We start from the raw sequence: 27,112 nt of genomic DNA, 5'->3' as shown, positions 1-27,112 counted from the left end.
GTAGTTATATAGGATGACCCTTCACTAGAATACAGACCATCCCATATGTAGACTTGTCATTCTGCAGTAGTTATATAGGATGACCCTTCACTAGAATACAGACCATCCTATATATAGACTTGTCATTCTGCAGTAGTTATATAGGATGAGCCTTCACTAGAATACAGACCATCCTATATATAGACTTGTCATTCTGCAGTAGTTATATAGGATGAGCCTTCACTAGAATACAGACCATCCTATATATAGACTTGTCATTCTGCAGTAGTTATATAGGATGACCCTTCACTAGAATACAGACCATCCTATATATAGACTTGTCATTCTGCAGTAGTTATATAGGATGACCCTTCACTAGAATACAGACCATCCTATATGTAGACTTGTCATTCTGCAGTAGTTATATAGGATGACCCTTCACTAGAATACAGACCATCCCATATGTAGACTTGTCATTCTGCAGTAGTTATATAGGATGACCCTTCACTAGAATACAGACCATCCTATATATAGACTTGTCATTCTGCAGTAGTTATATAGGATGAGCCTTCACTAGAATACAGACCATCCCATATGTAGACTTGTCATTCTGCAGTAGTTATATAGGATGACCCTTCACTAGAATACAGACCCTCCTATATGTAGACTTGTCATTCTGCAGTAGTTATATAGGATGAGCCTTCACTAGAATACAGACCATCCTATATGTAGACTTGTCATTCTGCAGTAGTTATATAGGATGACCCTTCACTAGAATACAGACCCTCCTATATATGTAGACTTGTCATTCTGCAGTAGTTATATAGGATGAGCCTTCACTAGAATACAGACCATCCTATATGTAGACTTGTCATTCTGCAGTAGTTATATAGGATGAGCCTTCACTAGAATACAGACCATCCTATATGTAGACTTGTCATTCTGCAGTAGTTATATAGGATGACCCTTCACTAGAATACAATGGTTGTGGATTATTATTGTCTACATGAATCCTCATGATTTATTCTCTCCTTTTTAGAACCACACGTAAAATACCTCTAATGAAAGCAGCTGTGTGTCTCTCTAACAGCAACCTTGGGGCCAGAATTCAGTTTACAATCCTATCCTCTAACCCATCCCCTTATCTCCTCTCTTGTCCTTCAGACGGCCCTATAAAGCCTGCAGCCTGGCACACTCAAGCTGCCGTCGCTGTCACCAACGTTACAGTATGCTGCCTGCCGTGGTGAAGCTCTGCTGTGGAATCTCCTACCCTCACCTCAGGACCATGGCAGGTAAAAACATACAACTATATATCATCTTGGTTGTGTCCCAAGTGGCTCCCTATTCCCTATATAGTGCATTACTTTTGACCAGGGCACTACAGGAGGTCATTTTGGATGCAGGCCTGGAGAGAAGCATCCATTTTCTCTCCTTCCTTAGATTGTAGGATTACCGTGTCTTGCACACTGCACATAGCCTGGTCCCAGATCAGTTTGTGCTGCCTTGCCAACTCCCTCCTATGGTCATTGTAAGACAGCGCAAACAGATCTGGGACCAGCCAGTGCACGTGCATCTGGATGGAGTTATCTATTGTTGCTGTTAATACTATGGCGTCTTGGCTGTGACTAGTAGTAGTCTTAATTTGTGGAGAGAAATCCTGTGAAGTCCTCATCAAAGTGTACAGCACTTTGACTTGCAGAATGGATCAAATGCAGCCTGAGTGGCAGCCTGTGTCATGCTAAACATGTCTGGCTTGATAATGAGCAATGAAGTTGACAAGAGAACAAACAGATCTGGGACCAGGTTATAGTAGGATACAACAGATCTGGGACCAGGTTATAGTAGGAGACAACAGATCTGGGACCAGGTTATAGTGGGAGACAACAGATCTGGGACCAGGTTATAGTGGGAGACAACAGATCTGCGACCAGGTTATAGTGGGAGACAACAGATCTGGGACCAGGCTATAGAAGGAGACAACAGATATGGGACCAGGCTATAGTAGGAGACAACTTATCTGGGACCAGGTTATAGAAGGAGACAACAGATCTGGGACCAGGTTATAGTAGGAGACAACAGATCTGGGACCAGGCTATAGAAGGAGACAACAGATCTGGGACCAGGCTATAGGAGACAACAGATCTGGGAACAGTTTATAGTAGGAGACAACAGATCTGGGACCAGGCTATAGAAGGAGACAACAGATCTGGGACCAGGCTATAGAAGGAGACAACAGATCTGGGACCAGTTTATAGTAGGAGACAACAGATCTGGGACCAGGCTATAGAAGGAGACAACAGATCTGGGACCAGGCTATAGAAGGAGACAACAGATCTGGGACCAGTTTATAGTAGGAGACAACAGATCTGGGACCAGGCTATAGAAGGAGACAACAGATCTGGGACCAGGCTATAGTAGGAGACAACAGATCTGAGACCAGGTTATAGTAGGAGACAACAGATCTGGGACCAGGCTATAGTAGGAGACAACAGATCTGCGACCAGGCTATATGAAATGTGCTCTACAAATGAAAGCTGACTCTTGCTATTATTGTCATCCTACGACAGGACTGCAACGGCTAGCTATCACAGCGATCGGCCAGGAGCTAGCTCACATGCAGAGGAATGGGCAGACCCAACTACCAGCATGGACCAGCCATATGGGTTGGCAGACTGGCACCGCTCAGCATCAACACAGTGGTAAGTCTGACGATGATACACACATTACACACATTTTCAATTACATTATTATTTTACACAGAGCACAAACTGCCCTTATTTTAGTTATAATTACACATGTTCAAGGGCATTACTTTTTCCTATAACTTGTCCTGACCATTGAATATTAAACAGCTTCAATTAGAACTGAGTAAAGTGAGTGCTGCTGTGAGGGCTGTTTTTCATGTGTGTATGTAAACGTGTTACAGAGAGCTCCAGAAGAGAGGTAGTTATCCCAGTCCCGTTGAAAGAGGAGGAGCTGCTGTACATAAGGAGTGGGCACGAGGCGCTGACCAAGGCTCTGGACATTGTTGAGGATAAGAACGGATGGAAAACAGAACTCACAGAGGTAGTGCATCATCCATACATCATCGTTGATTAAAGAGGCAATCTGGGATTTGTATATAGATTTTTGTCAAACCATCCTGTATTTTCCCTTTAAAATATGTTGCTTCCTGTGTTCATGCATATCTTTTCAATCTCCACAAATAGCTATGGAAACCTTGTACTGATGTCAAACCACCAAACTGTCATATAAGACAAGGGGGGGGTACATGATCTGAATAGCTATTGCTATGGAAACCTTGTACTGATGTCAAACCACCAAACTGTCATATAAGACAAGGGGGGGTACATGATCTGAATAGCTTACCAATAGATTACAATGGTATCCTGTCTTCAAAACCCTTAAAATATCATTGACATGGGCACTTTGTGCTGCATACTGTTGCCACAATTTCTAACTTCCTAACATTTTACATTTTAGTCAATTAGCAGACGTTCTTATCCAAAGCAACTTACAGCCTGTGCATTCAATTTAGTTTAAAGTTGGGAACTTTTTGTCTTGTAGGAGAAAAATGCACTTTCCATAATCTCAGAAGCCAGAACCAAATGTGTTATTAGTTATTTAATAAGGATCCCAGTAGCTGTTCCAAAAGCAGCAGTTACTCTTCTACTGACAGTCTCTCACAAGAGACTTAACTTTCTGAAACGGTGTGTTGTAAAGCTGCATACTAATGCCACATATCCAAACTTTCTCTTTCCGTTACTTTGACATTTAGGAAAACTTGATCTAAATAGCTATTACCATGGAAACCTTGTACCGGTAATATGCATATCAAATCAATTCAAATGTTATTGGTCACATGTTTAGCAGATGTTATTGCAGGTGTAGCGAAATGCTTGTTTTTCTAGCTCCAACAGTGCAGTAATATCTAACAATTCAGAACAATACACACAAACCTAAAAGTAAAAGAATGTAATTAAGGAATATATAAATATTAGGATGAACAACATCGGAGTGGCATAGACTAAAATACAGTAGAATAGCATAAAGTATATAGATATGAGATGAGTAAAGCAAAAATATGTAAACATTATTAAAAGTCACTATTGTTCCATTATTAAAGTGGCCAGGGTTACATAACAGGGTGGAAGTCGCCTAGTGATGGCTATTTAACTTTCTGATGGCCTTGAGATAGAAGCTGTTTTTCAGTCTCTTGGTCCCACCTTCTGGATGATAACGGGGTGAACAGGCAGTGGCTTGGTGGTTTTTGTCCTTGTTGATCTTTTTGGCCATCCTGTGACTTCCGATGCTGTAGGTGTCCTGGAGTGCAGGTAGTTTGCCCCCGGTGATGCGTTGGGCAGATAGCACCATCCTCTGGAGAGCCCTGCGATTGAGAGCGGTGCAGTTGCCGTACCAGGCTGTGATACAGCCCAAGAGGATGCTCTCAATTGTGCATCTGTAGAAGTTTGTGAGGGTTTTAGGTGCCAAGCCAAATTTCTGATTGTCGGTGATGTGTATGCCGAGGAACTTGAAGCTTTACACCTGCTCCACTGCGATTCCGTCGATGTGGATAGGGGCGTGCTCCCTCTGCTGTTTCCTGAAGTCCACGATCAGCTCCTTTGTTTTGTCGACATTGAGAGAGTGGTTATTTTCCTGGCACCACACTCGCAGGGCCCTCACCTCCTCCCAGTAGGCTGTCTTGTCATTATTGGTAATCATTCCTACTACTGTTGTGTCATCTGCAAACTTGATGATTGAGTTGGAGGTGTGCGTGGCCACGCAGTCATGGGTGAACAGGGAGTACAGGAGGGGGCTGAGAACGCACCTTTATGGGGCACCTGTGTTGAGGATCAGCGAAGTGGAAGTGTTGTTCCTACCTTCACTACCTGGGCGGAGGCCCGTCAGGAAGTCCAGGACCCGGTTCCACAGGGCGGGGTTCAGGCCCAGGGCCCAGAGCTTAATGATGAGCTTGGTAGCGGGCCGTGTGGGTGGCACTGTGTTAACCTCAAAGCGGGCGAAGAAGGTGTTTAGCTTGACCGAATGCAAGACGTTAGTGTCCGCGACGTGGCTGGTTTTCCCTTTGTAGATGCCACACTGCCAAAAAGTTGTAACTCTGGAGTAGAGAAATGTTCTGTAATCTCAGGACCAAATGAAGTAGAAAGACTATCACAGGAGAACGTTTAGTAAAATGTGTTCTATAGAAAAACAGGACATCATTAGAAACCTTCCTGAAACTGTGTTGTTAAAGGAAACCATAAGGAGGCCACATTACAACAATTCCTGTAACTTTCTGTCGTAGGACAACGGGGATGTGATCTACAGTAAAGTGTTGTCTGGGGACAGGAAGGTCTTCAGACTGGAGACTGTGTTAGACGCCACCCCAGAAGAGATACATCACATCCTGTGGAAGGTGGAGCTGATGCACCAGTGGAACCCAAGCATCAAAAACATCAAGGTAACTGGTCCATCATAGTAGCATAGTTGTTGGTCAATGTGTAATCTTAACACCTCCCCCTTAGGAAATCATTGATGTTCTGTTCTCCTTGGTCTCCATCCATTATGGCATCCTTTAGATTGTTATTCTACATATACACATGTGTTATTATCCAACTGGAATACTATTTACCTGCTAAGTATGTGTATTATGGTCTGTAAACTGTGAAATATTTGTAATAAGGTGTTTCTAAAACTATTTATATTATTAATGCTATTATTATAACAACTAGTATTATTATTATTACAATTTTAATTGTATTACTTTGTTTATTTATTTTTCCTTTTTTCCTCTGTGTATTTAGGGGTGGGGGGAGCGGGAGGCATTAGGAAGGGTGGGAAACAGGGAGGGGGTCGGGGATCAATAGGGAATGTTCTGAAGGATTAGGGGTAAATAAATAAATAAAAAAGCAACGTGACTGTACAAATTATAAATAAATAAAAAATATTGTTTATATATCTTCTTCAATAAAATATTATGAAAAAAAGAAAACAACGTCAAGATAAGCAGACTCATCTAAGCTGACATATGGAATTGTTTTAAGATGGGCATACTATGGATCATTCATCTAAACTGACATATGGAATTGTTTTAAGATGGGCATACTATGGATCATTCATTTAAGCTGACATATGGAATTGTTTTAAGATGGGCATACTATGGATCATTCTGCTTTTTTATTTAGAATTGTAGGACCCCTTTAGGTGTAAAAAAATATATAACAAAATAATTTGATAAAATACTGAATTTGGCCTGTACTACTATAAGCACATGGATGGTACTGACTTCAGACGAGTCCCCTGACATTTGTGGGGGTCATAGAGTGTTTCTGACACTACAGACATTTTCTTGAGGAGACCGATTTTGTGGGGACGGTCTCATGGTTTGACCAACACCGCTCTAGCTCTGCCACCTTCCACCGCAGACGCGGAAGTGCGACATTGGCGGATGCGGTGGATTGAGACGCATTCTATGCATTCTAAACAGATACCATATCTCTAGCTTAAACTAGAGATTTTGACGGGGAATTGTTTACTGTGTTACTTAGATTGACGTACCGGTGTGTCAATCGACTATAGGGGTTTAAATAATTCAGTAAATCACTTGATAAAAAATTAGGTAAGCATAAAACAGTCAACAACTTCAGGACTACAGACCCCCAGAAATTGTCAGTCCGCCCTCTAGTGGCGAACGTAAGAACTGCACGGTCAAATAGGAGAATAATATATATTTTTATAGAGGCACACTGAAACAAGAAACGGGACACGGTGTGTAAATGATAACACATCAGTGCAGGAAATGAATACATGGATTAAAATACTGGAAGTGAATGCTGGAATTAAACAATTAACTATGTAAATGAGCAAAAGCTGTATGCATTAAGGAAATAGACACCTGGCTCAAATAGAAGCCTGTCTCTAATAAAGGCCTGTTGTGTTCAGTGAATTAAGCAAATAACCACCCGGGCTATTAATTGAAGTTTTACGGTAGACATGGACCACACAGTGTCAATAGTCGATAGTGTCGCTAGTTTTACGGTAGACGTGGACCACACAGTGTTGATAGTTGATAGTGTCGCTAGTTTTACGGTAGACGTGTACCACACAGTGTCGATGGTCGATAGTGTCGCTAGTTTTTCGGTAGACGAGGACCACACAGTGTCGATAGTCGATAGTGTCGCTAGTTTTACGGTAGACGTGGACCACACAGTGTCGATGGTCGATAGTGTCGCTAGTTTTACGGTAGACGTGTACCACACAGTGTCGATGGTCGATAGTGTCGCTAGTTTTACGGTAGACGTGTACCACACAGTGTCGATGGTCGATAGTGTCGCTAGTTTTACGGTAGACGAGGACCACACAGTGTCAATAGTTGATAGTGTCGCTAGTTTTACGGTAGACGTGGACCACACAGTGTCGATGGTCGATAGTGTCGCTAGTTTTACGGTAGACGTGTACCACACAGTGTCGATGGTTGATAGTGTCGCTAGTTTTACGGTAGACGAGGACCACACAGTGTTGATAGTCGGTAGTGTCGCTAGTTTTACGGTAGACGAGGACCACACAGTGTCGATAGTTGATAGTGTCGCTAGTTTTACGGTAGACGAGGACCACACAGTGTCGATAGTTGATAGTGTCGCTAGTTTTACGGTAGACGTGGACCACACAGCGTCGATAGTTGATAGTGTCGCTAGTTTTACGGTAGACGAGGACCACACAGTGTCGATAGTCGATAGTGTCGCTAGTTTTACGGTAGACGAGGACCACACAGTGTCGATAGTCGATAGTGTCGCTAGTTTTACGGTAGACGTGGACCACACAGTGTCGATAGTCGATAGTGTCGCTAGTTTTACGGTAGACGTGGACCACACAGTGTCGATGGTTGATAGTGTCGCTAGTTTTACGGTAGACGAGGACCACACAGTGTCGATAGTTGATAGTGTCACTAGTTTTACGGTAGACGAGGACCACACAGTGTCAATAGTCGATAGTGTCGCTAGTTTTACGGTAGACGTGGACCACACAGTGTCGATAGTCGATAGTGTCGCTAGTTTTACGGTAGACGAGGACCACACAGTGTCGATAGTCTTTACAACACCAGGATATCACACTTGTCTTGTGACATTCTGATGAGGGAAGAACAAACTACTACGGCAGATCCTGTGTCTTCAGCTGGCATTATAAAGCCTTCGTCCCAACTGGCATCCTATTCCCTATACAGTACACTAGTTGTGACATGAGAAATCAGTGCACCATATAGGGAATATGGTCCTATTTGGGACACATAGCAGTACAGTAAATGATATTGTATTGTTAGTCTGTCTCTTGTGTTGAAGGTTCTAAAGCAAGCTGGCCCGGAAACCATGGTTACGCACGAGGTGTCAGCAGAGACAGCCGGCAACCTGATAGGCCAGAGAGACTTCCTGAGTGTGAGACACTTCTCCAGACAGGAGTCATGTATCTATCTGGGGGGAGCAGCCACGCACCTGGAGTCCTTCCCTCCTCAGAAAGGCTTCGTCAGGTAACAAGAACACCGGCTTTGCTCGGATAAGCCTGGCTCCATATAGTTGGATATAGGGCGCACTTGGACCAAAGCCTGTTTATGGCTCATAGAGTTGGATAGAGGGCGCGCTTGGACCAAAGCCTGTTTATGGCTCATAGAGTTGGATAGAGGGCACGCTTGGCCCAAAGCCTGTTTATGGCTCATAGAGTTGGATAGAGGGCGCGCTTGGACCAAAGCATGTTTATGGCTCATAGAGTTGGATAGAGGGCGTGCTTGGACCAAAGCCTGTTTATGGCTCATGCTGTCACAGAAGGGTCATTGCAAAGGTTATTTGATATAAAGGTTATTTTAGGTTCAGTTAATAATCATGCTGTAGGTGTCTATACATTACATTGTTAATAGAGTTTTAATGAGTGATTTTTGTTTACTTGATCTGAACAGAGCGGAGGACGGACCAACGTGTATTGTCATCGAGCCCCTGGCAGACGACACAGGCAGGAGCCACTTTACGTGGCTCCTCAACATGGATGTCAAGGTAGATTTTATCAACTTGAATTTCGTATCCACTTCCTGAATTGAGTGACTTGAATTCAAATTGATTGACCCCAACTTGTTAGGCTACACATGGACTAGGATGTTATCACATGTCAGTTTAGATCATGAATATTCATTCAAACCTCCCCTTAAGCTTGGGCCTTTCAATTCTCCATGTCCTCGCCCTCGCCCTCCTTACCGGTCTCGGCCGGCTGCCCGACCTTGCATTCGAGGCCAAAGGCCCTTAGGATGTCCAGTGAGTACAGCAGGGTCCGTCTACTGATCACAGCCGCGAATCTCGCACTTCGCGATTTGGATAGGCCCAGTGTCCTCAGCAGATCGAAGTTTGAGGTGGGCTTAAGTAGCCTGAGTGCCAGTCTGTTTGTGCTATTGTGCCAACTCCTTGTCATTCATTGTCATGCCAAACATGTTCATATGACATATCGCACAAACAGACTGGCCCTCAGGCTACTTAAGAGGAGGTTTGAATTGATATTCAAGGCAACCATCAACGACTAAAGCTGCTGTGAAAATGACTTCTCCTTCACCCAAATACAGACAGTTGATGTTCTGAAAGAGCTGCAAAACCTGGACCCGTACAAATCAGCTGGGCTAGACAAACTGGACCCTCTCTTTCTAAAATTATCCGCCGAAAATGTTGCAACCCCTATTACTAGCCTGTTCAACCTCTCTTTTGTATCGTCTGAGATCCACAAAAAGATTGGAAAGCTGCCGCGGTCATCCCCCTCTTCAAAGGGGGAGACATTCTAGACCCAAACTGTTACAGACCTACAGTGGGGAGAACAAGTATTTGATACACTGACAATTTTGCAGGTTTTCCTACTTACAAAGCATGTAGAGGTCTGTAATTTTTATCATATGTACACTTCAACTGTGAGAGAAGGAATCTAAAACAAAAATCCAGAAAATCACATTGTATGATTTTTGAGTAATTAATTTGCATTTTATTGCATGACATAAGTATTTGATACATCAGAAAAGCAGAACTGAATATTTGGTACAGAAACCTTAGTTTGCAATTACAGAGATCATACGTTTCCTGTAGTTCTTGACCAGGTTTGCACACACTGCAGCAGGGATTTTGTCCCACTCCTCCATACAGACCTTCTCCAGATCCTTCAGGTTTCGGGGCTGTCGCTGGGCAATACGGACTTTCGGCTCCCTCCAAAGATTTTCTATTGGGTTCAGGTCTGGAGACTGGCTAGGCCACTCCAGGACCTTGAGATGCTTCTTACGGAGCCACTCCTTAGTTGCCCTGGCTGTGTGTTTCGGGTCGTTGTCATGCTGGAAGACCCAGCCACGACCCATCTTCAATGCTCTTACTGAGGGAAGGAGGTTGTTGGTCAAGATCTCGCGATACATGGCCCCATCCATCCTCCCCTCAATACGGTGCAGTCGTCCTGTCCCCTTTGCAGAAAAGCATCCCCAAAGAATGATGTTTCCACCTCCATGCTTCACGGTTGGGATGGTGTTCTTGGGGTTGTACTCATCCTTCTATTCCTCCAAACACGGCGAGTGGAGTTTAGAGCAAAAAGCTCTATTTTTGTCTCATCAGACCACATGACCTTCTCCCATTCCTCCTCTGGATCATCCAGATGGTCATTGGCAAACTTCAGACGGGCCTGGACATGCGCTGGCTTGAGCAGGGGGACCTTGCGTGCGCTGCAGGATTTTAATCCATGACGGCGTAGTGTGTTACTAATGGTTTTCCTTGAGACTGTGGTCCCAGCTCTCTTCAGGTCATTGACCAGGTCCTGCCGTGTAGTTCTGGGCTGATCCCTCACATTCCTCATGATCATTGATGCCCCACGAGGTGAGATCTTGCATGGAGCCCCAGACCGAGGGTGATTGACCGTCATCTTGAACTTCTTCCATTTTCTAATAATTGTGCCAACAGTTGTTGCCTTCTCACCAAGCTGCTTGGCTATTGTCCTGTAGCCCATCCCAGCCTTGTACAGGTCTACAATTTATCCCTGATGTCCTTACACAGCTCTCTGGTCTTGGCCATTGTGGAGAGGTTGGAGTCTGTTTGATTGAGTGTGTGGACAGGTGTCTTTTATACAGGTAATGAGTTCAAACAGGTGCAGTTAATACAGGTAATGAGTGGAGAACAGGAGGGCTTCTTAAAGTAAAACTAACAGGTCTGTGAGAGCCGGAATTCTTACTGGTTGGTAGGTGATCAAATACTTATGTCATGCAATAAAATGCAAATTAATTACTTAAAAATCATACAATGTGATTTTCTGGATTTTTGTTTTAGATTCCGCCTCTCACAGTTGAAGTGTACCTATGATAAAAATTACAGACCTCTACATGCTTTGTAAGTAGGAAAACCTGCAAAATCGGCAGTGTATCAAATACTTGTTCTCCCCACTGTATATCCATCCTGCCCTACCTTTCTAAAATCTTTGAAAGCCAAGTTAACACACAGATCACCGAACATTTCGAACCCCAACGTACCTTCTCCGCTATGCAATCTGGTTTCCGAGCTGGTCATGGGTGCACCTCAGCCACGCTCAAGGTCCTAAACGATATACTGTGCAGTGTGCAGCCGTCTTCATCGACCTGGCCAAGGCTTTTGACTCTTGTCAATCACTGCATTAATAGCCTTGGTTTCTCAAATGACTGCCTCATCTGGTTCACCAACTACTTCTCTGATAGAGTTCAGTGTGTCAAATCAGAGGGCCAGTTGTCCGGGCCTCTGGCAGTCTCTATGGGGGTGCCACAGGGTTCAATTCTCGGGCCGACTCTTTTCTCTGTATATATCAATGATGTCGCTCTTGCTGCTGGTGATTCTCTGATCCACCTCTGCGCAGACACCATTCTGTATACATCTGGCCCTTCTTTGGACACTGTGTTAACAAACCTCCAAATGAGCTTCAATGCCATACAACACTCTGTACGTGGCCTGCAACTGCTTTTAAATGCTAGTAAAACTTAAACCGATTGCTGCCCACACCCGCCCACCCGACTAGCATCACTACTGTAAACTACTGTAAACTCTCCTTCCATACTCACATTAAGCATCTCCAATCCAAAATTAAATCTAGAATCGGCTTCCTATTTCGCAACAAAGCCTCATTCACTCATGCTGCCAAACATACCCTTGTAAAACTGACTATCCTGCCGATCCTTGACTTCGGCGATGTCATTTACAAAATAGCCTCCAACACTCTACTCAGACATCCAGTTTGCTATCACAGTGCCATCCATTTTGTCACCAAAGCCCCATATACTACCCACCACTGCGACCTATATGCTCTCGTTGGCTGGCCCTCACTACATATTCGGCGCCAAACCCACTGGATCCAGGTCATCTATAAGTCTTTGCTAGGCAAAACCCTGCCTTATCTCAGCTCACTGGTCACCATAGCAGCACCCACCTGTAACACGTGCTCCAGCAGGTATATCTCACTGGCCATCCCCAAAGCCAACACCTGCTTTGGCCGCCTTTCCTTCCGGTTCTCTGCAGCCAATGACTGGAACAAATTGCAAAAATCACTGAAGCTGGAGACTTATATCTCCCTCTCTAACTTTAAGCATCGGCTGTCAGAGCAGCATACCGATCACTGTACCTGTACACAGCCAATCTGTAAATAGCACACCCAACTACCTCATCCCCATATTGTTATTTATCCTTTTGCTCCTTTGCACCCCAGTATCTCTACATGCACATCATCATCTACACATCTATCACTCCAGTGTTGATGCTAAATTGTAATATTTTGCCTCTTTGGCCTATTTATTGCCTTACCTCTCTAATCTTCTACATTTGCACACACTGTATATAGATTTTTCTATTGTGTTATTGACTGTACGTTGTTTATGTGTAACTCTGTGTTATTGTTTGTGTCGCCAAGCTTTGCTTTATCTTGTCCAGGTCGAAGTTGTAAATGAGAACTTGTTCTCAACTGGCCTACCTGGTTAAATAAAGGTTAAATAAAAAATTTAATAATAATAAAAAGGACCTATAGCAGTCAGTCAATGTTCCCACTTCAGCAGAGACTGTAATCACGGTAAACACTGTATATATCAACTCAAGCAAAGCTTTGGTGACACAGAGAGTCTTTTACCACAGCTAAAGCTGCTCCTCCATTCTCTACAAGCTCAAAATATCAACATGTTTTGCTGCCAGATGCATTTGCCAATAGGGTTCTCTCTCTCTCTCACACACACACACACACACACACACACACACACACACACACACACACACACACACACACACACACACACACACACACACACACACACACACACACACACACACACACACACACACACACACACACACACACACACACACACACACACACACACACACACACCTGGCTCCTGCTGCTGCCGTTAGGGTTGGCATCAACATCTTTCTCTAAACACTTCCTGTCAAATGAAGCTAAGCATGATGTTTCACAGGAAATGACCTGTCACTTTCAGCTGCTGGAACCTTCTATAGGTCTTCAGGTTGCTAAGACTACTGTACTGATACGTTATAGAACTTCCTTAGAGAACATGTATGATCAAGCAAGACCATCCAATGAAATGCAAGTACACAAATGCTGCTGTGCAGGGAATGGACCAGCACTGAAGCAGCAGCTGTCTTACTGAGGCACGGCTGGCATAGCGTGCACTTTAAAAATTTTCATAAGACTAAACAAGACAAATACAAATCAATGTTCCAATCCTTTCACCATGTTGACACCTCATTTACACATAGGATGAGACATGGTCTACCTTCATCACCATGTTGACACCTCATTTACACATAGGATGAGACATGGTATAACTTCATCACCATGTTGACACCTCATTTACACATAGGATGAGACATGGTATAACTTCATCACCATGATGACACCTCATTTACACATAGGATGAGACATGGTCTACCTTCATCACCATGTTGACACCTCATTTACACATAGGATGAGACATGGTCTACCTTCATCACCATGATAACACCTCATTTACACATAGGATGAGACATGGTCTACCTTCATCACCATGTTGACACCTCATTTACACATAGGATGAGACATGGTCTACCTTCATCACCATGATAACACCTCATTTACACATAGGATGAGACATGGTCTACCATGATGACACCTCATTTACACATAGGATGAGACATGGTCTATCTTCATCACCATGTTGACACCTCATTTACACATAGGATGAGACATGGTCTACCTTCATCACCATGATAACACCTCATTTACACATAGGATGAGACATGGTCTACCTTCATCACCATGTTGACACCTCATTTACACATAGGATGAGACATGGTCTACCTTCATCACCATGATAACACCTCATTTACACATAGGATGAGACATGGTCTACCATGATGACACCTCATTTACACATAGGATGAGACATGGTCTATCTTCATCACCATGTTGACACCTCATTTACACATAGGATGAGACATGGTCTACCTTCATCACCATGATGACACCTCATTTACACATAGGATGAGACATGGTCTATCTTCATCACCATGATGACACCTCATTTACACATAGGATGAGACATAGGTTACCTTCATCACCATGTTGACACCTCATTTACACATAGGATGAGACATAGGTTACCTTCATCACCATGATGACACCTCATTTACACATAGGATGAGACATAGGTTACCTTCATCACCATGTTGACACCTCATTTACACATAGGATGAGACATGGTCTACCTTCATCACCATGATAACACCTAATTTACACATAGGATGAGACATGGTCTACCTTCATCACCATGATAACACCTCATTTACACATAGGATGAGACATGGTCTACCTTCATCACCATGATAACACCTCATTTACACATAGGATGAGACATGGTCTACCTTCATCACCATGATAACACCTCATTTACACATAGGATGAGACATGGTCTACCTTCATCACCATGTTGACACCTCATTTACACATAGGATGAGACATGGTCTACCTTCATCACCATGATAACACCTAATTTACACATAGGATGAGACATGGTCTACCTTCATCACCATGATAACACCTCATTTACACATAGGATGAGACATGGTCTACCTTCATCACCATGATAACACCTCATTTACACATAGGATGAGACATGGTCTACCTTCATCACCATGATAACACCTCATTTACACATAGGATGAGACATGGTCTACCGTGGTTGCTCCACTAAAAGTTTTGCGATTATGCTGCGGTACTTAGAGGTCATTTGTGGTTCAATACGGTACCCTGCGTCACCACTTCATTGCTCCAGACCACCACAAGGGGGAGTTAGAGCACTGATTATGCTTTTGGGTCCTACTGTGTCTCTACCTGACAATGAATGGGCGACATAAACCTAAATAGAAACTGATAATTGTGCACGACTTCGGTATTACTTACTAATAAAACTGTTGTTACACTAAGGTTTTTATTATTTTATTTTGTTAGGATTATTTTGGTCTTACTGTAGTACTGTAGCCTACTCCCGACCGTCACGTTGTACAGCGTCATATTTTCCGTTCCATCCTGACGGAAACCCAGAGGGTTTTAAGTTTTTTCTTGGAGGAAAAACACCATAATATTAATCAAATTAATTAATCAGGTACCAGTTAAAAGTTTGGACACCTACTCATTCCAGGGTTTTTCTTTATTTTTACTATTTTCTACATTGTAGAATAATAGTGAATACATCACAACTATGAAATAACACATATGGAATCAGTTAAGAACACATTCTTATTTACAAAGACAGCCTACTCCTTTCTCCCCGTCTGGGAATTGAACCCCGGTCTCCCACGTGCCCGCATGACACAGGGATTCCTTGGCTAAATAGCCCAGCGCTTTAGCCTACTCCGGAACGTCACGTTGTACTGCGACATATTTTCCATTCCCTCATAACGGAAACCCAGAGGGTTTTTCGTTTTTCTTGGAGTAGAAACAACACAATATTAATCAAATTAATTAAGCAACATTTCTTAAAATCAGTCCCATATACTATGCTCTTACAAAAAAAAGTTTTAAATTCTCTAGTACAGCCACTATTGAAGGCTATCAAATGCTTCTCAAAGATGCCCTCTGGTGGTCAAACTAGCACTAACCAGCATTAATGGTACCAGTAGTTGGCACTTAAATAACATGCCATAGAATTCTACGGCACTACGCAAGCTGTGCTGCAGTACCCCGCAACTTTTAAATGACGAACCACTGTACCTTCATTACCATGATGACCTCTAATTTACACATATGGTGAGATATGGTCTACCTTCATTAGAGCGCTGCTCTCACTGCCACTGTATCTATGTACAGTGCAGTGCCTTTGGAAAATATTCAGACCCCTTGACTTTTTCCACATTTTGATAGGTTACAGTCTTATTCTAAAATGTTTTAAATTGTAATTTTTTTCTCATCAATCTACACACAATTTGTTATTTATTTAACCTTTATTTAACCAGGTAAGCTAGTTGAGAACAAGTTCTCATTTACAACTGCGACCCGGCCAAGATAAAGCAAAGCATTGCGACACAAACAACAACACAGAGTTACACATGAAATAAACAAGCGTACAGTCAATAACACATAGAAAAGTCTATATACAGTGCGTGCAAATGACGTAAGATTAGGGAGGTAAGGCAATAAATAGGCCATAGTAGCGAAGTAATTGCAATTTAGCAAATTAACACTGGAGTGATAGATGAGCAGATGGTGATGTGCAAGTAGAAATACTGGTGTGCAAAAGAGCAGAAAAGTAAATAAAAACAATATGGGGATGAGGTAGGTAGATTGGATGGGCTATTTACAGATGGGCTATGTACAGCTGCAGCGATCGGTTAGCTGCTCAGCTAGCTGACGTTTAAAGTTAGTGAGGGAAATATAAGTTCTCCCATCTCCACAGAGGAACTCTGTGCTTTGTCAGAGTGACTATTGGGTTCTTGGTCACCTCCCTGACCAAGGCCCTTCTCCCCTGATTACTCAGTTTGGCCGGGCGGTCGGCTCTAGGAAAAGTCTTGGTGGTTCCAAACTTCTTCCATTTAAGAACGATGGAGGCCACTGTGTTCTTGGGGACGTTCAATGCTGCAGAAATGTTTTGTTGACCTTCCCCAGATCTGTGCCTCGACGCAATCCTGTCTCGGAGCTCTACGCGCAATTCCTTATTTACTGCTGCTCTTTAATGATTTGTTATTCTTATCTCTTACTTTTTTGGGGGTGTATTGTCTTAAAACTGTGTTGTTGGTTAAGGGCTTGTAAGTAAGCATTTCACTGTAAGGTTGTATTCGGCGCATGTGACAAATAAAATGTGATTTGATGATTGAATATGTATGTACTGTATTTTCAGGGCTGGCTGCCAAAGTCAATCGTCAATCAAGCGTTGCCTCGAGCGCAGTTGGATTTCACCCGGTGTCTGCGCAGACGGCTGGCCGACGGACCTACTCAGCGACACACAAACCACCATGCTCCCACAGTGTCTAGAGCCAGACAACCACCGCACACACTCTCTGACACACACTAAGTGGAGTTGAGCGCCTGGGAGTAGAGACAGAGACAGAGAGAGACTTAGAGAGAGACTGAAGGACCTGGCTGCCATTCACACACACAGAGAGAGACAGAACCGTCTGCAGGCTGGCTCTGGCCTTTCACTAGTAGCATCCAGACACCCAGAGGAGAGCCACCCACTGCTGTGAAGACATGCCAGGGTGCCCTCTCTTTCAGGGTGTGTGACACACACACATCTACACACACACACACTACACACATACACTAAATGCCGTAAAAGACAGGAAATTATTACCTACTTTAGCCATATTTTATTTTTGCCAAAACAGTAGTGTGTAGTTCCAGTAGTTAGCTACACTGCTACATGGTAAAACAGTAGTGTGTAGTTCCTGTAGTTAGCTACACGGTAAAACAGTAATGTGTAGTTACAGTAGTTATCTACACCGCTACATGGTAAAACAGTAGTGTGTAGTTCCTGTAGTTAGCTACACTGCTACATGGTAAAACAGTAGTGTGTAGTTCCTGTAGTTAGCTACACGGTAAAACAATAATGTGTAGTTACAGTAGTTAGCTACACCGCTACATGGTAAAACAGTAGTGTGTAGTTACAGTAGTTATCTACACCGCTATATAGCAATATAATTAACTACTGAAAACACCACCAAGATTTGAATTTAGTTCAACTACCAAGCTACTGCAAAATGTAGTTACATTACTAGTTGAATTACATGTAGTTCACTACTACCCAACACTGAGCACGCACGCACGCACGCACGCACGCACGCACGCACGCACGCACGCACGCACGCACGCACGCACGCACACACGCACACACACACACACACACACACACACACACACACACACACACACACACACACACACACACACACACACACACACACACACACACAAACACACACGGGTCTGGCCGTCTGAGAGAACAAGCTGAGAGAATAATAGGAATTGATGAATAATATACTGTACCAGTATCCAGGCTGCATCACAACTGGCCGTGATTGGGAGTCCCATAGGGCGGCGTACAATTGGCCCAGCGCCGCCCGGGTTTGGCCGGTGTAGGCCGTCATTGTTGATAAGAATTTGTTCTTAACTAACTTGCCTAGTTAAATAAAGGTTAAATTTAAAAAAAATACATATAATAATAAACCACACAAACCTCATGACTATGTATTTCTATGTCTTCTGTAAGTCTGCAACTGCCTGAAACACCTCCAAAAGAAATGCCTTTCAGTCTACTATCAGATGCAATATTAGTAGCTGACTGTACAGTATGATGTGGTGCATTCTGGAGAGGAAAATAAAATAACCTTAATGTCTTCAAATATTGTTTCCAGCAGAGTTTTTTCAAAAACACTCCTCTTTCTACATTTCCATTTCATAAATATAATGTTAATAAAGCACAGAGAAGAGGAGGAACTGAAACACTGCTGGGTTTTTCACGCTCAACAGTTTCCTGTGTGTATCAAGAATGGTCCACCACCCAAAGGCCATCCAGCTAACTTGACACAACTGTGGGAAGCATTGGAGTCAACTTGGGCCAGCATCCCTGTGGATTGCTTTTGACACCTTGTAGAGTCCATGCCCTGATGAATTGAGCCTGCTCTGAGGGCAAAAGAGGTGCAACTCAATATTAGGAAGGTGTTCCTAATCAAATCAAATGTATTTATATAGCCCTTCATACATCAGCTGATATCTCAAAGTGCTGTACAGAAACCCAGCCTAAAACCCCAAAGAGCAAGCAATGCAGGTGTAGAAGCACGGTGGCTAGGAAAAACTCCCTAGAAAGGCCAGAATCTAGGAAGAAACCTAGAGAGGAACCAGGCTATGAGGGGTGGCCAGTCCTCTTCTGGCTGTGCCGGGTGGAGATTATAACAGAACATGGCCAAGATGTTCAAATGTTCATAAATGACCAACATGGTCAAATAATAATAATCACAGTGGTTGTCGAGGGTGCAACAGGTCAGCACCTCAGGAGTAAATGTCAGTTGGCTTTTCATAGCCGATCATTGAGAGTATCTCTACTGCTCCTGCTGTCTCTAGAGAGTTGAAAACAGCAGATCTGGGACAGGTAGCACGTCCGGTGAACAGGTCAGGGTTCCATAGCCGCAGACAGAACCGTTGAAACTGGAGCAGCAGCACGGCCAGGTGGACTGGGGACAGCAAGGAGTCATCATGCCAGGTAGTCCTGAGGCATGGTCCTAGGGCTTAGGTCCCCCGAGAGAAAGAAAGAAAGAGAGAATTAGAGAGAGCATACTTAAATTCACACAGGACACTGGAGAAATTCTCCAGATATAACAGACTGACCCTAGCCCCCCGACACATAAACTACTGCAGCAGAAATACTGGAGGCTGAGACAGGAGAGGTCAGGAGACACTGTTTGCCATCCGATGATACCCCCGGACAGGGCCAAACAGGCAGGATATAACCCCACCCACTTTGCCAAAGCCCAGCCCCCACACCACTAGAGGGATATCTTCAACCACCAACTTACCATCCTGAGACAAGGCCGAGTATAGCCCACAAAGATCTCCGCCACGGCACAACCAAAGGGGTGGGCGCCAACCCAAACAGGAAGACCACGTCAGTGACTCAACCCACTCAAGTGACGCACCCCTCCTAGGGACGGCATGGAAGAGCACCAGTAAGCCAGTGACTCGGCCCATGTAATAGGGTTAGAGGTAGAGAATCCCAGTGGAGAGAGGGGAACCGGCTAGGCAGAGACTGCAAGGGCGGTTCGTTGCTCCAGTGCCTTTCCGTTCACCTTCACATTCCTGGGCCAGACTACACTCAATCATGGGACCTACTGAAGAGATGCGTCTCTCAGATGGATAGGCAGACATTTCCATAAAAATGGAGCTCTATAGGAGAAAGCCAGCTGTTTGCTTAGATATTCTAGGGACAGTAAGGAGGCCTGCGTCTTGTGACCGTAGCGTACGTGTAGGTATGTACGGCAGGACCAAATCAGAAAGATAGGTAGGAGTAAGCCCATGTAATGCTTTGTAGGTTAGCAGTAAAACCTTGAAATGAGCCCTTGCCTTAACAGGAAGCCAGTGTAGAGAGGCACTGGAGAAATATGATCACATTTTTTGGTTCTAGTCAGGATTCTAGCAGCCGTATTTAGCACTAACTGAAGTTTATTTAGTGCTTTATCCGGGTAGCCGGAAAGTAGAGCATTGCAGTAGTCTAACCTAGAAGTGACAAAAGCATGGATACATTTTTCTGCATCAATTTTGGACAGAAAATGTCTGATCTTTGCAATGTTACGCAGATGAAAAAAAGCTGTCCTTGAAACAATCTTGATATGTTCGTCAAAAGAGGGATCAGGGTCCAGAGTAACGCCGAGGTCCTTCACAGTTTTATTTGAGACGACTTTACAACCATCAAGATTAATTGTCAGATTCAACAGAAGATCTCTTTGTTTCTTGGGACCTAGAACAAGCATCTCTGTTTTGTCCGAGTTTAAAAGTAGAAAGTTTGCAGCCATCCACTTCCTTATGTCTGAAACACAGGCTTCCAGCGAGGGCAATTTTGGGGCTTCACCATGTTTCATTGAAATGTACAGCTGTGTGTCATCCGCATAGCAGTGAAGGTTAACATGTTTTCGAATGACATCCCCAAGAGGTAAAATATATAGTGAAAACAATAGTGGTCCTAAAACGGAACCTTGAGGAACTCCAACATTTACAGTTGACACAACTAAGTCCTAATGTTTGTACAGTCAGCGTATTTTGAGTTCTGATGGGGTACGACAGTGGAACTAAGCTAATGAGGCACAAGTTATATTCTTCAAGAATCAATGGGTATACAGTGGGGAGAACAAGTATTTGATTTTTATGTCATGCAATAAAATGCAAATTAATTACTTAAAAATCATATAATGTGATTTTCTGGATTTTTGTTTTAGATTCCGTCTCTCACAGTTGAAGTGTACCTATGATAAAAATTACAGACCTCTACAGACCTCTACATGCTTTGTAAGTAGGAAAACCTGCAAAATCAGCAGTGTATCTAATACTTGTTCTCCCCACTGTAGATTAGATACACTGTAGGTAGAGTGGTGATCTGTACATCATCAATATTTAGAAGTCAAAAAAGTGATGTATCAACTGCAGATTGTCCCTTTAAGATGTGGTCTGGGTATGAACTGAATCCTACTGTTAGCATAAAAAAAGGTTTGAACGTGGGAAAAAGGATTTGATATTTGGTATTGTCCTAATCTTTTCCACCAGCTGATTGGCTCTCGACTCGGACCAACATGATGCAAAAAAGACCACAACTTTGACATTTTTCTTTCAGACGTTTTTTCTCTCCCTACTATTTAAAAATTTAATAAATATTAACATTTAAAGCTTTTCATTCATGTATATACAAGAACTATACAATACACATAATGATGTTATGAACTGCAAGACAGGAATGAGGTAATGCACAACTTGAAACTGCGTGACATCAGACCAACCACTCTGCAGACTTACAGCATTCTCTCTACTTCTCGACTGACATCATTATACTTTACATTCTGTTGGCTGGCTGTTAGTTTCTTAGAGAATAATATGCTGCTGAAATGTACACTATATACAATATTACTTGAAAAATATATCACTTACAAAAAAATATCAAGAATGGTTTTCTTTTTATCTTTTAAAGCATATGTGAGTTTTTCCACAAAGGTAATGTGCATGCTACAGTGGGGTTGGCTTTACAAACAGACTTGACCTGTTGACCTTTAGACGACCTCTGAGGTCAATCTCTTGTAAATGGTTGTTTGGGAAGCACATCAACAATAAGAGCACCAATGGGGAGAGGTTACAAAGCTCCCTGGAGGAAGTGACATCATCACCAAGACACTGCGACATCATCACCAATACATTGTGACATCATCTCCAAACTTGTGACCTCACCAATACTTGTGACATCATCACTTCAACTTGTGACAGCCCCCAAAGTTAAGGTTTTTGGGCGTGCCACACAATATCTTCACAATATTAAGTTCAATAAGTAGTTCTGATGCACTTTCAACATATGTTTGCACAACTGTACACAGATCAGGAAGTAATATGGTAGAAATGCAGTCGTCACATTGTTTAACATGTCTTGTAGTCATTTTAGTTCCAGCACCATTTTAGTTTCTTGTTTTTTATTCCATGTATTAACTGAAGCAGAGAGGGCTGAGTGATGCAGTGCAAATGCATAGAGATCACTCTGCTGGTTCGATGAGGTAACCATTACTGGTCTAAGTCCACTGGCTTGGATTTAAAAAAAAATGTTATGTTAATTTATTCTTGCAGCAATCGGTTGAGAGTCCAGTCCAGGATAATCCATCAGATGGTTGTAATAATGTTGTAACAATGTTGTAATAAAGTTGTCACATTGTCATATCGTAACATTGTCACATTGTAACGCTGTAACACTCTAATGCTGTAACAACGTTGCAATAACGTTGAGCTGACAGAAGTCATGGTGGACCATATTACCGAGCAGCAAGTCCCAGGATAAGTCAGTGATCATGTCAGCACATGGGACAGGGTTCTGGTTGTTCTGGTTCTGTGAGCTGAGTCCGATCCTACATCCTCCCTTCTTGACCTGGCAGCAGCAACGCCAGCCACAGTTCCAGCAGGCCCGGGTTCAGGGCCAGGGCCGGCGGATTGGCCTAAAGAGCGGTTGTTTGGATTGCTGTGCTCTTTAGATGGCGATAAAGCAGGGTCTCCATTGGAGTCTGGAGCAGCGTTGGATCGGAGCCGGGGCCGGAGAGGCGGGCTGGGACCTGGAGGTAGAGAAGGGAGCCCGGGGACCGAGTCTCCATCCCCGACCCCAAAGGAAGGACCCTGGGGAACGACGGCACCCGCCGACGGTGAGGTGGTCAGGCCCTGAGCAGTGGAGCGAGGCCGTCTAGGGGTCTTAGTGGTTCGGGATGGGCTCTGGGTGGTGGTGGGGAGCGGGGAGTCTGATGGTAGGGTGGTGGAGGCGGTGGGGCTGGGCTGGGTAGAGGTCTCCTGGTCTGGGCCAGTCTCAGAGTCTGAGTCCGAGGATCCTACAGTCTTGTGGAGGTCTGGGGATGGAGAGAAGAGGGTGGTGAAGCCTTCCTTCTTGTTGCAGGACTCACAGCACAGCTTGTTGTAGCCAGGAATGGAACAGTAACGGGCTAGGACCTCCATCTGGCAGAATATAGACTTGTCTCCAAGACATGGCTCATCTGTGGGGCGAGAGCAGAGTCAGAGTCAGACACATTACTGCTCTTTCCTCATACAGTAGTGACATTAATCCGACACCTGGCAACCCAACACCTGGCAACCCAACACCTGGCAACCCAACACCTGACAACCCAACACCTGGCAACCCAACACCTGACAACCCAACACCTGGCAACCCAACACCTGGCAACCCAACACCTGGCAACCCAACAACTGACAACCCAACACCTGACAACCCAACACCTGGCAACCCAACACCTGGCAACCCAACACCTGGCAACCCAACACCTGGCAACCCAACACCTGGCAACCCAACACCTGACAACCTCTTCAACTATATCCCGTTCCGCTGGCATGCACTGAAAACGTGTGGCTTTCTCCTGGCTTTTCTTTTGCAAAATAACTAGGAATGAACTGAGTTATTTTCTAATAAATGTGTATTACATATAACATCACATTAAGCTGTGGGCTGGTCACTGTATTAAAAAAGAACAATAGCAGGTCTATTTCTCTCCAGTAGCTGGCCTATTCTGTCCATTCATAATTCACCTATGGGAACATGGCGCTTCTCAACACCCATGAATGATAAGATGCCGTCTGCTCTCTTTTAAGGTCTTTACTACTGAATAGTGTCTGATCCAGGTGAGTAGGAGTCAAAATAACAATACTGGAAGAGATGGCGACCCGCACACTGTCTAGAAAAAATGAAGACATCCAAAACCGAGGCTTGAATGTAAAATAAAGATGTTTGTTGAAACACCCGACAACAGAAAGAGTTGACCAATACTATCCAAGAGATTGTTAGCTACGTCTGCCTTCGACTTGCAATTAAAACCGATAAATTAATCTCTTGCACTGCTCGTTTCTAAAATGGATACCTATGGAGTCAGTGGCCAATGTGACGGAGGAGCGACTCCATGACCTGGATGGAGAACGACTGGGTTTCACTGTGGGACCTGTTTTTATGGTCTCATTAACACTAAAGATAACAATTACATCATTAATAATATATATATACACTACCGTTCAAATGTTTGGGGTCACTTAGAAATGTCCTTGTTTTTGAAAGAGAAACACATTTTTTTGTCCATTAAAATAACATCAAATTGATCAGAAATACAGTGTAGACATTGTTAATGTTGTAAATGACTATTGTAGCTGGAAACGGCTGATTTTTAATGGAATATCTACGTAGGCGTACAGAGGCCCATTATCAGCAACCATCACTCCTGTGTTCCAATGGCACGTTGTGTTAGCTAATCCAAGTTTATCATTTTAAAAGGCTAATTGATCATTACAAAACCCTTTTGCAATTATGTTAGCGCAGCTGAAAACTGTTGTTCTGATTAAAGAAGGAATAAAACTGGCCTTATATCTTTGATAAACACAGATATTAAACTGTTTTCCAAAATGTTGACATCCGGTCTCGAGACTTACTTACCCAAATTGATCCACACGGACATAACCGTGGTCAGTAGGGGTACTGAGGGTGCTGCAGAACCCCCTGCAAAACCAGAATTTAATAAAAATATATATTTCACAAAAATAGTGAACCTGGCCTTTACTAGTCCCCTATTAGCGGACTGATGTAGCATCTGAGGCGCGGGCAAATTAATTTTTTCAACACCTCCCCAGTCGACAAAATAATTCTACTTATGGAATCTCAATCGTTTTCCATTTTAAATATTTGGTAGTAGATATACACGGAGTGTAGAAAACATTAGGAACACCTTCCTAATATTGAGGTGCACCCCTTTTGCCCTCGGAACAGCCTCAATTCGCCGGGGTATGGAATCTACAAGGTGTCAAAAGCGTTCCACAGGGATGCTCTCCAATGTTGTGTCAAGTTAACTGGATGTCCTTTGGCTGGATGTCCTTTGGGTGGTGGACCATTCTTGATACATACAAGAAACTGTTCAGCATGAATAAACCCAGCAGCATTGCAGTTATTGACACACTCAAACTAGTGTGCCTGGCACCTACTACCATACCCCTTTCAAAGGCACTATAATCTTGTGTCTTGTCCATTCTCCCTCTGAATGGCACACAATCCATGTCACAAGGCTTACAAATCCTTCTTTAACCTGTCTCCTCCCCTTCATCTACACTGATTGAAGTGATTTAACAGGTGACATCAAAAAGGGATTATAGCTTTCACCTGGATTCACCTAGTCAGTCTATTTTATTTATACATTTTTTATTTAACCTTTATTTAACTAGGCAAGTCCGTTAAGAACACATTCTCATTTACAATGAAGTCCTACCAAAATGCAAAAGTCTTTGTCATGGAAAGAGCAGGTGTTCCTAATGGTTTGTATACTCAGTGTAGCTCCTTCTTTAAATAAAACTATTGCCAGAAACTAACAGAATGCTCAAATCAAATCAATCCAACCTCAGTAGATGGAATATCTCAGTTGCGGCTGGATTTCTGTAGTTCAATGCTTCCTATGGCTCTGGCTATTGGGCAGAAAGTCATAGTGCGGTTTCAGAATGTATACGGCAAGGTGAACGATGCCAGATCAAATGAACACATTTACAAAGAGGGAAAGTTGTAGGAGGACTATCCGTACCAAACAGTAAGTTGTATTTCCAGTCTCTAGCATTTCACCCCATCCTCAAGTGGTTTAGACATGATTATTCTGCCCCCTGGTTCCTATTGGCCTGGAAGAGGTGGTCTCCACTGATATATCCCTTACACAATGTAAACTATGCTTTAATCCTATTATTGCTCACACAATTTCTATTTGAAAAACAATGTAACTGGGAATCAAAACGACATGCCCATACTCCCAATACTCCCATACTCCCAATACTCCCAATATTTCACAATAATGCCTTGTGATCTGGAGGATAGCCTTTAGCCTTTATCCCCTCAATGGTCCAAATGTGGAATCCGTATCCTTACTGATATCATGGACATTAATGGTTTAAGAACATTCCAAGGAAACATGTTTCTATATTTACAACTTAAGTCAGCTATGCTGGCCTATGGAGTCCTTTGGGAAACCCAGCTACTGAAACCTCCAATGATGGGATTTATATCTGGGATCCTGAAAGGAGTGCACTATAATATATAAACAACTTTTGGAAAGCTCAAATTCTGAGCTAGCCATTTAAAAAAGTATGGTCTACAGATCTACTTGAATCTGAACAACCCTTTAACTCGAACAGAATATGGAAAAAAATATGACCTTGGCATTCTGTAATCCGAACCACCAGTTGGTGGTATATTTGAAGTTTGAAGTTGACTGTAGTTTGAAGTTTGTTCACAGACTGTATTTAACACCAAGGAAACGTTTTACGATGAAATTGGCCCCAACTCCCAACTGTTCACTGTGTTCCCTAAATCAGGTAGGCACATTCTTTCATATGATGT

General features: G+C 43.3%; 2 protein-coding genes across 2 annotated transcripts in view; one reads left to right on the top strand and one right to left on the bottom strand.

Annotated features, from left to right (window-relative positions):
- The first annotated feature begins 1,151 nt into the window (after positions 1-1,151).
- On the top strand, positions 1,152-17,989 carry star2 (steroidogenic acute regulatory protein 2). The gene is made up of 7 exons (XM_071394600.1): positions 1,152-1,271; positions 2,547-2,678; positions 2,906-3,045; positions 5,282-5,437; positions 8,313-8,497; positions 8,921-9,014; positions 17,366-17,989. Exons 1-7 carry the CDS (start codon positions 1,208-1,210, stop codon positions 17,537-17,539), a joined length of 945 nt encoding a protein of 314 aa, XP_071250701.1. The 5' UTR covers positions 1,152-1,207; the 3' UTR covers positions 17,540-17,989.
- A 3,833-nt stretch (positions 17,990-21,822) lies between these two features.
- LOC139569883 (A disintegrin and metalloproteinase with thrombospondin motifs 3-like) overlaps positions 21,823-27,112 on the bottom strand; it is a 116,870-nt gene continuing 111,580 nt past the window's right edge. The window contains exon 21 of the mRNA XM_071391205.1: positions 21,823-23,738. Coding sequence (XP_071247306.1) covers positions 23,050-23,738 — 689 coding nt within the window. The 3' untranslated portion in view covers positions 21,823-23,049. The remainder of the gene's footprint in view (positions 23,739-27,112) is intronic.

Source organism: Salvelinus alpinus, chromosome 3 (genome assembly GCF_045679555.1).
Source record: "Salvelinus alpinus chromosome 3, SLU_Salpinus.1, whole genome shotgun sequence".
Lineage (NCBI taxonomy): Eukaryota > Metazoa > Chordata > Actinopteri > Salmoniformes > Salmonidae > Salvelinus > Salvelinus alpinus.
Note: the sequence above shows the minus strand (reverse complement) of the source record. Positions and strands in the feature narration are given on the sequence as shown.

Coding starts and splice junctions, on each gene's coding strand:
- star2 (XM_071394600.1), top strand. CDS start 1,208: ATGCTGCCTGCCGTGGTGAAGCTCTGCTGTGGAATCTCCTACCCTCAC. Junction 1,272..2,546: donor TCACCTCAGGACCATGGCAG/GTAAAAACATAC, acceptor ATCCTACGACAG/GACTGCAACGGCTAGCTATC. Junction 8,498..8,920: donor CCTCAGAAAGGCTTCGTCAG/GTAACAAGAACA, acceptor TGATCTGAACAG/AGCGGAGGACGGACCAACGT.